The sequence below is a fragment of the Haliaeetus albicilla genome, chromosome 18 (assembly GCF_947461875.1).
Source record: "Haliaeetus albicilla chromosome 18, bHalAlb1.1, whole genome shotgun sequence".
NCBI classification, from domain to species: domain Eukaryota; kingdom Metazoa; phylum Chordata; class Aves; order Accipitriformes; family Accipitridae; genus Haliaeetus; species Haliaeetus albicilla.
The window spans coordinates 2483598-2495674 of NC_091500.1; the positions used below are offsets into that span (position 1 = coordinate 2483598).

The 12077-nt window shown below is 40.2% G+C and overlaps 1 protein-coding gene across 13 annotated transcripts in view; it reads left to right on the forward strand.

Annotated features, from left to right (window-relative positions):
• Nucleotides 1-12077, forward strand: part of HMBOX1 (homeobox containing 1) — a 112476-nt gene that overhangs the window by 72990 nt on the left and 27409 nt on the right. For all 13 annotated transcript variants that reach the window (XM_069805520.1, XM_069805522.1, XM_069805518.1 and 10 more), the window contains exons 5-6: nt 97-207; nt 7375-7528. In XM_069805520.1, coding sequence (XP_069661621.1) covers nt 97-207; nt 7375-7528 — 265 coding nt within the window. The remainder of the gene's footprint in view (nt 1-96; nt 208-7374; nt 7529-12077) is intronic.

Here is a 12077-nt window from a genome sequence, read left to right on the forward strand (position 1 = left end):
TTTATCAGTACATAAACCACTTCAAAATATTTTAAAAAGAACAAGTTTTCTCTTCCTCTTTCTGTCTTGTTTTTGTTTTGTTCTGTATTTTTACAGGTATCAGTCAGAGCCGGATCTCCCATTGGCTGTTGCAGCAGGGGTCGGACCTGAGTGAACAAAAGAAAAGGGCATTTTACAGATGGTACCAGCTTGAGAAGACAAATCCTGGTAAACAAATACAGCCTAAACATCTCCTGCTGATTTATTTATGGAAAAGAAGCCTTTTGTCGCTGTTTTGTATTATCACTGATCATTCACTTCTTGGTCTGGCGTACTGTAGAGGTATTCCCTCTGACCAGTTTACTTTTTAGGAGGGTAGGAACAAATCTGCACTTTGCTTTGCAGCAAATGATCTAGAGCTGACTCCTCCATATCAGTCTATCCAGCTCCTCGGTCACGGTTACTTGCCCTGTCCTCTCACCGCTAGTTAACTCTGGGAATCAGAAGCTGTCAGTGAAGTTGTAGTCAGCTAACATGAAATAAATGCTGAGGCTCTTCAGTATGAAGAAATAGAAAACAGTAATAATGGCTGCATAATATAAAGTTGCAGCAAAAACCACACGGTTCAGCAGAGAGGAACTTTGGGATAACTTCAGAGGGTTTTGGGTTGGATCTCAAGCTCATGGATAGGATGTTGATAGTTACAGTGATAAGCTGGAGATGTGTCTCTCAAATCCCACCTGCTTCTCCAAATCTCAAAACAGATCTTAAATTTAAAAAGAGGAGTAAAGCTCCTTATTATCTTTAACTAACCAGCAATCTTCAAAATCACAGTTGAATTAATTTCCTTGCATTGTTCTTCTCCATAGATTTTGTTTGACCACAGTTATTTTTCCCTTTAGCAGTTTTATTGTAAAGATCAAAATATTTATGTTTAATTTCCTTTAAACAATGGCATGATTCAGTTAACTGTGTAACTGTTTTGAAGAATTTAAGACTCAGGCTCTCTTATGTGAACTTGGCTTCAATATCCAGAATTCTATTAAGAAAAATTCCAGTGAAAACAGATCCTAAAAACTTCTGCTCTGTGTGTAAGCTGAAAATCAAGAGGCTCCAGCTGTCAGTTGGCCTGAGAATACTTTAGCTTAAAGTTGAGTGGGTTCAAAGTGACAACCAAGCCTGTCCTTTCTGTTAAGCATCTAGAAAACTGTTTTAAAGAATTAAAGTGCCAAGGGTTGTGAAGTGCTGGCAAGCTGCAGGGATTGCCAAGAAGACTTGATTTTGCAGTGGCTGGAATTGTGATACTAAGGATCAGCAAAGTTACTGGATACAACCATTCAGTATCAGCTGCTTTGAAAACCTGAAGTTGTACTCTACAAAGTAACTCTCAGCCATTTTCCTTTGATGGAAGGTATTGCCTCCAAAACAGTGGAGAGAAATAGAGGTTTTTTTGAAGGTGTATTTTGGAAAAAAAACCAAAAGTCCTCTCCTAACAATGAAAACTGTTGCAGGGCTCTTTCCTATAGCCTTGCATCTTTTCTTGCCAATATCATTTGGAGCTGTTTAAGAAATAGTATTCTGTGCTAGTATTCTGTCAAACTTAGCACTGAAATATCTACTTCTTCCTCTTAACCTTTCTTTCCCCATATCCACAAGCTCACATCTTGTTCGTCCTTTTGCTCCTGAGAAGTGTCTAAGGAAGGAAGACTTGCAACTGTGAAGGTTACGGCTTAAATTGAAATGAACCGATGTTAACCTCTATTTTTCTGATGCACTGTCTTGCTGAGGTCTTGTTCTCTTTTCTTTATACACATGGAAAAATTTCTTGAAAAGTGGTTGTTTGAGTTTAACCCTTTTTCAAACGAGAGATCTTATACAGAATTTTTAAGAAGTGTAAAAGGCAAGATGGCTTCTCTGCGTATGCCAAGGGACTATTTGGATGCACTTAAGTTCCCTTTAGGACCAAGTAACATTTGGTTTCTTTTTAGAGTCTGAGGTAAAGGGGGGAACCCTCGGTTTTCCCATAGCTGTTGGAAAAGTCTGCTTGAGGAAAATGGTTGTGTTATTTATTGTAGGATAATCCACTGCTTTGAATTATTGCCATCTACTATATTGCAGGTCAGAGTGGCTAGATAAGAGATAATTAACATGCATATGTGCAAGTGTATACAGTGTATTAAGGGAGTTACCAACCTTCTCCAGAGCATCCTGGATTTAAGTTACTGTTCTAAAACCAATTTGGAGCCTAAGTTTTGGATACTACTTACAGTATCCTGTGATTAGTAGACTTGACTAGCTGTTCTGCTGCCTTCTTCAGAGTCAGAAAATGAGGAAATCAGTAGAGCCTCCTGCCATGTTCACAAAGAAGTGATGCTGTCACTGCACTCTCTGTAGAGTGTAAAAGATTGTCCTCCTTTGAAGGAATTTAAGAGATTAAATGACTGGCATGTGGTTTTTCTATTCACTTACTTACTAGAAAGTGACATTTGGCTTTCTGTTCTCATATCCCATCTTTTCCAATTCCAGCTGCTGGGAATAAAATCTCAATCCTTCTTCGAGTGATAGAGTCAGGTCTCTGCACAGAAGCACCTACGCATTTGAGTTAACAATGGGCAAAGTGAAGTCTTTGGGAACTCTTAGTTCCCCCATTTCTTTAATTCCTTATTTTGGAAAATTTGATCTTCAGAGTAAGTCCATTTTCTGACTGAATTTGTTTGTGTAGTAATGGAATGAAAACTTTCGCTCAAAACTGAAGCAGTTTTGAAGGACTAGGACACCAGATATAATCAATTTATGAACTGTTGAGAAAGAACAGTTGTTCCGTGAGGAAAGGACTGGAGATCACTGAGCAGACCTGTAGTCTTTCCTTGGCTCTGCCAGTTTTTCTGTACGACTCTTAGCAAATTACTTCACCTTTGCACTTCATTTTCCCATCTCCAGGATAAAGATGAGACTGTTTTCCTGTGTATGACTTGCCTACCTTGCCTGTAAGGTCCTCATAGCAGGGTCTGTCTTTTACTATGCTTATATACTGCACCCAGCCAGGAGTTTCTAATAATATGGGGGACAAAAGATGACTTATAAATACATCAAAAGAGATTTTATTTTTCTTTTTTCAAAGGTATAATGGTGCTATATACCACTTTAAATCATCCACAAGCAGTCCTGCATCTGCTAACCAAAGAACTTTGTGTTGTGCAGCCTTATGGCAGTTTTGAGATGTTGCTGCTGTTGAGGTGTTACTAGATGTTGTTGCTCCTATACAGAAGAGACTCAGCAATTCCATCATGTTTGTTATTTGCCAGCTTGCTTTGGCCTCTTGAATATGCTGTTTGTTGTTCGCTTGGTTTTGATTGCCTATTTGCATGGGTACTTTCTGTATTTCTCCTATCTTTGGTGGCGAGTGTTCAGACAACAGCAGACTGGAACATTGCAAAAGATAGTTAAGTCTCATGGATCAGAAACACCACCCCCCCCCCTTTTCCTACTGTATGCAATAATCTTGCTCAAAAATCTCTTGATCAACGTTTTCCTGGTAGGAGTGATGTCGGAATTAATAGCAATGCTGTGAATTCCAGCGTGCTAGTGATTGTAAATTTTTCTGGAAACAGCCTCCAATTAGGGTGAAAGGCAGTTTTTTGTTGAAGGGAAGAAGTCAATGCTAAATGCTAGTGTTTGAAAGATCTTTAATCCAATTAATAGGGATGCTTTTCATTTAGATTGAGCTTTTTTCGGACAGGCACCACATGTCTTGTGTTTTGTAGAGGACTGAGAGCAATTTGGCAGTAGATAAATAGTATATGTTTCAGAAGCCAGTATATGAGTGCATAGAGTCCCTTAATGTTCTGACTATTTTTTCAGAGCCCATGGGTTTTAAATAAATAAATAAATAAATACTTCTTTTTACATTGGTAGTTGTTAGCCCGATTAGTTTGGCTGGCACTAAGTCTTGGGCAATGCGGAAGGTTTGTTACGGAGTGACTTTAGCATGTCTTTTGACTCTGTGTACTGCAAACTGAAGCCAGCACCTAGAAATGATGTGTTGAAGTTACAGATGGATACAGACTGCTTCCATTTAGGCTGGATATTTATTTCTGCCAGTCTTCTGTAATAGGAAGGCAGCTATGGTCACCTTGGAGAAAACCATGTGCTCTTCCTCCTTGAACAAAAGGGAAAAAGAAAGGTAGTTATTATCAAGATATAGCATCTCTTGTGTTATTCCCATAGCAGTTCTTGTTTAGCTATAAAAGAAAAGCCTACAAAAAAAAAAAAAAAAAAAAAAGAAATCAGGGGCTGGATATCCCACGAGATTTGCACTGGAAACGTGTTGTTGGTGATTTACTATCTTACAGAGCCGCAGAGAAAATAGTCCCTGCTCTGATCCTTTCCATCCAAGCAATGAGCTCTGTAGGGAACCTTTTGCTGTGCAGGCTGCTGATTCAAATCTAGCCTAGCTCAGTAGTAACTGAAGGGTGTTTATCATGTGATCTCAGGTCAGTCTGGCTAAAAATAAAGTGTGACATCTGTTCTTATCAGTATAATATATGATAGGTACTTGCTGCAAAGGCTTGCTACTAAATGGTTTCGTGGAGCTGGGACGTGGCCTGAGGCTTGCTCCAACCATTCTGCACATCACCCCTGTATGGCAGGGCCTCTTGGAGACATGTGATGCGGATCAGCAATTGCATGTGATGCTTTTAAGAGCAGTGCTCTTTCTTTAGGATAGTGTCTGGGATGTGCTGAGAGAAGGCAGGCCTTTGCTGTGAGGAATTCTGCGTACAGAGAGAGAGCTGCATTCCAGTTGGAGAGCACCGCTCTTTCCCTCTCTCCCCAAGACCCACCTGCAGCACCCCCGAAGTCATATCCCACATTTGAGAAAATGCTAGCTTGCACAAAGAAAATTCTGTATAGTTGCAAAAGGTACTCAGCACTGGCAGGTAGTGAGAGATGTCGTTTTTCATTTTTCTCTGTGAAAGGAGTTCTTCCCAGATGGTTCACCTCTCTACCCCTTATAGAAGTCTTGCTTTTTGATGCATATACTAAGATGAAAATCTCATACTGCATTTGCTCTGCTCATGCTGCTCAAGAGAGGTTTCACTTATTCTTAAAAGCTGAGGGGTTTGGAAAAAGAATCTGACCTAGTAACTAGGATGTAACTTATTAAGTTGTAAAGAAGTGGAGCTGGGTGGCGAGAATATTGCAGTGAAGCGTTGGAATAGCAGAATAAACGGGATCCCCAAGTGCTCACTTAATTGAGGGCGATGAAGAAAAGGTCCATAGTTACCCTATCAAATGTGGCAGCAGTGCATACATCCACCACTTTTGACGCTCATAGATCCAAGCGCATTTTGGGCCTCTGTAGGCATTCAGATGCTTCCATCTTTATGTGTATGCAAAAAACAGTGGTGGGTACTTGCTTGTAATTCTCAGCATACTTCTCTCTTATCTGCTGCTGACATTGATGTTATCCCATAGAAAAGAGAAATAGGTGAATTGATCTAGCAAGGCTACTAAAACAAAAAAAGCATCTTATATTCAGTAAGTGAACATATCAGTAGCAGGAGCAAATTTATGCTTTAAATGCAGATTTTTTTTCAACTTTTGTCTGAAAAATCTCTGCATCTCTTACCTTGATGTTAGGTATCACTGATATTCCTATACTCTCCCTGTGACATGACATCATCAGGTAGGGAAAGTATATTGCTAAGACATTGCAGGGAAAGCTAATTTCTTGTCGCATTTTCCCCTGCCTCTTTTTAAATGATTTTTAATTTTTTTTAATTTTTTTTTTTTTTAGTTTTTGAAGAGCATTTAAAGCCTAGCAACTTGATACTGACCCGGACCCCTAAACTTTGCATGTACTAGAAAGAGTAGATAAGGATCTTGCCTTGAAATGGCCTCCCAATAAATTGGCAATATAGGAAATATTTCATATGTCAATAAAACTTAAGTAATCTGTGTAGGCTCGTTAGCTGGGAATTAGTAAGACTCATCGTCCATTGTGCATGCAAGGCAGAGATTGTGGGCTTCACTTCCCATAGACTTCTCCCAGGTAAAATTTTAAAATTATTTTGGGCTCCACTACCTAACACAGATGCAAGCCCCTGGCAGTAAGGAAAATACTTATTGTGCACTTCTGGAAAGGAACACAGCCAAATGCATAAATAGCTAATTTCTTGCTTTTTGACTGTAGGAATTTGTTTATTGATTAAACTCTAAGTTCCCTTAACCCTTTTACCTTGTTTTAAATAAAACAAGCAGTGTTGTTTCACTAACACAGTATATTTTTATGATTAAATCCTAACCATTCAGAGCAAGTCTGTGTACCCAGAGGGATTTGCTGTCTCAGCCCTGCTTTTACGTATGCCCAATACTACATTCCTCTTGTGAGCAGAGCTGCCTGCTTCTCTTGGATCTATCCAGGCTGGTTCAGTGCATGAATTCCAGTTGAACTCAGTATGCATATGGGATATAGGTCGTGATTTATCTTTTGATACAACTGGCTTTTTTTATTTTTTGCACACAAGAACAGCTATTTCTTCCCTCCAGGGGAAGTCACTGAGCAGAAAGCTGTCCTTCAGAACATACCCTGTTTTATGTACTAATGTCCTATACCAGGTTCCCATCCTCACCAAGGGATGTATGAAAGATCAGTCTCCCAGTGTGTCTTGATTTATTAACTGAGAGGCTGTTGTGAAAAGAATCAGGGGTAAGTTTCAAAGGGCCTTTCCTGAAGGCATTTTGCCAAGTCCTGTCTCTTGCTTGATGCTTTCCAGCTCAGGCTTCTTGAAAGGAGAAATATATCCATAGAAGGGGGACAGAAGAGGAAAGGTGTGTTGTTAATCTGCATTCAGTGACTTTTTCAGGCAACCTGGCACTCAGGAGCCCGTGTTTGCACAGGTCACAGGGTGTGTTTCTGTAGGTGGAGCTACTTCGTGTTTACTCAGCTCTTCAGACACATTGAAATACCTTTGGTATAGATTTACATTTTGCTTCCTGAGACTGCTGTACAATTAAATAGAAACATGCTATTTCCCATTTTAAGGCAGAAGAGGTAGTAGCACAACCTAAATAAATCTCAGCTGGGGCATAGCTCACCCTTTCTGTAAGACATTTTTCCTCTTGATGAAGACAGGACAACTTTTCCTAAGTGGCTGTCAGCTCAGTCATGTCTCCCTTAGATTTCCATGGTCACCTGATACCTCTCTGGCTTGGAGGTTGGGAGTGGGAACTCTAGCTGGCTTTGTGTATCTTTAAGGTGTCTTTGTTTGTTGATGCTTTATTTTTTTAGTTTGAATGGTTTCATCATCTGTCTTGTCTTTTTTTCATGAGCAGGAGTGTGAAAATGGGCATGATTTTTAATCCACTAGGAAACACAGTATTTATTATTCTTAGGGGCTACGTTAAGCATGAGACCCGCTCCTATCCCAATAGAAGAGCCAGAATGGAGACAGACGCCTCCCCCAGTCACAGCTACCTCTGGGACCTTCAGACTACGGCGAGGCAGTCGGTTCACATGGAGAAAGGAGTGCCTGGCTGTTATGGAAAGGTATGTGACTTTGGGGTTTTGGAGATGGGCATTTTAAAGCCAATACAAATATCCGTTTTCCTGCTCTGGTGAACACTAGCTTCATTTTTTATGGATGTGCTTTAGCATCATGCAAGTTAATAACAGTGTAATCATTTGATTCTAAAAGATAGAGTAGGAGATGCTATTTCACCCCTTTTGTTGTTTAAAAAGTTGTTACACTGCTCTGGACAATATCTCATTTTTTGTAGCCCCTAAGACATCTTGTCCTTAGCACAGTCTGAGAGTATTGGTGTTCAGCTCTTCCTTTGCTTTTGCAGAAAGCTTTCCATCTAGCCTAATCCAGGCTCTGTCTTGGTGGGGGTCTGCAGACTCTTTACATTCTACATTTCTCCTTTCCCAGTTTACTGGTTTATTTACTCATTTGTATCATGTTATTTTATAGTTGATACTGGCATTTTGGCAGTGCTATAATTGTTCAGGATGCAGAACTTTATCTAACAAGCAGTAGATTCCTTGTCCAAAAAGGCTCTTACAACCCTTTTACATGAGCTGGGAACAGTACAGAGCAAAGTGGATCTTTCAAATACATATGCAGAGTGGCAGGTGATCATTAGAGCTCCCAGCTCTTCAGTCCTGCAGAGACGAAGCACTCTCTGAGCCTGGTCTCCTGGCTGCCTATGTGCTTTGCCTTTCCCTCTGCTTACAGTAATGTCTCTTTTGTGGATAATACTGAATAACAGAAAAGGGCTAGTGAACTCAAATGTAGTTTAGGGATGAATGCTTATTTCTGTTAAGGGCTAAATGGCTGGGAGGAGTTTTCTTCCCTCTGAGAGCATGAGGAACCTCCTTTCCATGAAAGCACCAGATGACTCGGTGTGCGCTACACTCCTCTCTGGCTTGCAGCTCCATTGAGTCCTTGGCCAGCAGATTTTTAGGATGTGCTTTTGCCCTTTCTGTAATGCTCCTCTTTCCTCTTGCTTGCACAAGGGTCTTTGGAACTGACTAGGAGCAGGAGAGTGTCTCCTTTTGCCTAAGCTAAGACCAAAATACTGAGCTCCCTCAGAGACCCAAGCTGTTTTACACACGAGATGGACATACTTCCATGTGGCCACAGGCCATCACGGGGTCTTTGCAGGGCTCAGACCAGTAACTAAGTGTTTATTTCCCTATCCTGTCCTGGCACTGCACTGATGTTTTCAGCTTTGGCTGAATGTTTCCCCAAAGGAAATAATGTAAATGTTTGAAATTTGTTCTGCTTTGCAAGACCCAACTAATGCAAAAACCTGAAATCTGCTACTACAGGGGACTGGGTTTTTCTAGTGTCCCCCTCTGCACAGGCAGTGCAATGTACAGTATAGGATCTTTAGCACTTCAAAATGCTTGTATGGCTGTCCTGATCGCAGTATGTCGAATGACAGAAACGTTACAGCTCTGTGTACCTTCAGGACAGTACCATCTCCTTATTAACCCTCTTGTGTGTGAAATACTTAGTTACTCTGAAGTAGAATTAGAGCTCTTTGGGCATGGGTGTTTTCCTTCTTGGTTTCCGTCTGACCTAAAGTGCGATAACTACTATTATTTGCTGTTTGAATCATGATAGTGCCTTAGACTCCTTTGTGCTAGGTGCTGTGGAAACACAGAGCAGTAAGAGAAAGCTAAGCAAGGAAGCTCTACCTCTCCTCCTTCAGATCTCTCCTAAAGTCAGTATCTGCTGTGACACTCTCAAGAAGTCAGACAACCTGTAATGGTTTGGTATGTGTCTGTTAGAAAGGTGTGAGATTAGGTTCTGTATATGGAAAGAGGCAAGTTGGTGCTGACACTGGAAATCATCCAGTTGTGTATGCAGATACATAATCACTTGATCTGATTTTTCATTACCCTATTTCTTCTTCTTTGTTATTCTTGGTTTTGTTTGCTGTGTCTTGTGCTCTGTAAGGTCTTTGCTGCTGGGGTTTTCTTCTTATTCTGCTGTTTAATGGAGACTTCGGCAACATTGCCTTCATGCTGCCTTTAATATTATTTTGCAAAGCCCTTGCTAGGTCACCGCGAGCACTGAATTTCAGAGCCTTGTGTGTGGGTACTGGGAAGCATGGCTGAGGAGTTTTATCTGAGGCAAGAACACAGTTAACTCGAGCCGTAGTAAAAGCTTTGTATGACAATGAAACTACACCATAAAGCAAGTTTGGGAATATGGTTAACTGTTACACTTTAATAGGCCTAGTTGAGCTGTAAGGATGAGTTGTTTTATGTGACAAGTTTTGAAAGAGTGGGAGAAAACCACTCTCTTGGGAGCCCTAGGAAGAAGCTAACTAATTTCACTTACAAGTCACTGGAGTCTTCCAGGCTTGTCTGTAATATGACTCATAACAGCAGCCAGGATGAAGGTAACCAGACTCCTGGCTGTCTGGCCCAAACAGATCAGGTTCACTTTGGTGCCATAGGGTCAGGAATAAGCATTTGGCCCACTAAAATGGTGTTTGGCATTGCATGTGGTCTGGTGCCATTTATTTGGAATTTTCATTTATGTCTGAAGGATTTTGACTGTGAGTGGAGGCATCTTCCTCAGTTTAATGGACTGTTTTCCTTAAACACAAGTTTCATTGCATTGCATTTGTATGTCCTGCAGCATCTTGATGTGCTGTTGGTGCACACAGGGATTTAGGCACCTAGTTTTGAGCTTTGTGTTTGGGAACCTCAGTAAAGTGCTTGTTCATCTAGGCTTCTAGCTATTCAGCAATGAGAAATACGGATCCAGAAGACAGTTCTGTCCCACTAGTGCAAGTCGTATGAGGGCTATATGCACCTTTCTCTCTGGCTACAAGAGGAGCCTTCTGCAGTTAGACCCAACTTTGGTGATTTAGTTAAATGCCTGAAGATAAGAGGGTTGCATCTAGACCTTAATGGAAACTCTTGTGTAGATAATGCAGAACTACTACTTCCTATAAACTTGTGAAACTTTGCTGCGAAGCTCTATAAACATTTTTTGGGTGAGGATCAAAGTCTTGGGCTGCTCTATCAGTTAATTGTGGTATGTGCTTTTGACTTGGACTCAGTTGGTAAGAAATGCAGTTGCTAAAAGTTGATGTGTCAAACCAGCTGAGAGCACTTCAAGGAAAGAATCTGAATTTAATTGAAAAAATTAGAGAGATTTGCTTCTAGCAGCAGGCTCTCCAACTGAAAATGCATGACACTGGTCAGGATATGGCCCATGAACTGAATGAGAAGGGTGAGGGTTGAAGGGCTCGTTTCTCTTTTATAAAAGATTTAAATCAACAAGAATTCCAGTACAATTAATTATTATATTGGTGCCAACCTGATATAATTAAGATTAAAGTTAGGGCCAGCACATATACTTAAAAGTCTAATGTACATAAGTGTCTGCATACCGGGTATGTGTATTAAAGAAACTAATTGGTTTATACTGGATTTCCAGAATGCTGCTTGTGGTTTCTGTAATTCAATTCTCCAGTCTTTACTGCTTTTTTGGAAATTCTCCCAGGGTAGTTTATTAGTCGCTAGGCTTAGATTTTGGACAATAGATTCAGGTCTCCTTCTTCCCCTCTCCTTTCTATTTTTTTTAAATATCTCTCCAAATATTTATGCTCTGAAGGTTAAGAGGAGCAATAGTTCCAGAAAGTAAAGTTCTATATTTAACTGCAGACTAGGTGTGGTTCAGACAACTGCAGTGCAAGCTCCCTCTCGCTGCTGTGCTAGTGATATCAACCTTGACCTGTTCTCTTCTTGAGCCTCCTGCTCATGAAATATGCTGAGTTTTGTGTGTGGTGATGTTGTCGTGTGGCTTACCCTCCTTTGGGAACAGAGCTAAGACTACAATAGTCCTTTCTGTGAAAACCTGAGGTTAAACTTGAAAGTCTATTTCTGGTTCAGTTTCGTGTTCTTTTTTGTTACGTCTTGTCCCAAAGATAATTTTTTTTTTCTTTCCTCTGCTTTACTACTTCTTTTCAGCCCCCCTCATTAGAACTACGAAGTTGAAAATTCCCTTAGGGTTTTCTGTTTTTTAATGAAGCTGTGTTGTCTTGTCTACCTTTTTTTTTTTTTTTTTTTTAAGTGATTTGTGCTTCTCCTCTAATCGTATGTTGGAGTTGAGGTTTATCTTCTTTTTCAGGCAAAAAACATCTAAGATTGGCAGCAGAATCAATGACTGTATACCCATTTTAAGGCACTTTTGTCGAGTGCTGTTACAGATGGGGGGGGCAGAGGAGGGGGGAGTTGAGTATTGTTTTTTAAGTATATGTTTTATCTAAAGATTAAATTAAAATAACTGTAAATTCTGCTCTAAACAAAATGAATAATTCATCAGTTGAAAGTATTTCAGTTTGTCTAGGGAGTAGGGACTTTGCTTTCTGGTTGAGGGTTATTTGCTTTGATTTTATGGGTCTGTTTTTTTTATTTTAACACTTGCCTGTGCTCATGAAGCATCCTTTTGTAAAGATGTATTTGGGTTAAATAAGTCTAGATGATATAGATGCCTATTATCCCCATTTCATAGATGGCAAAATGGAGTCAGGTGTTTCACTTGGCTTTGTGATCCAAGGCAACTTTATTC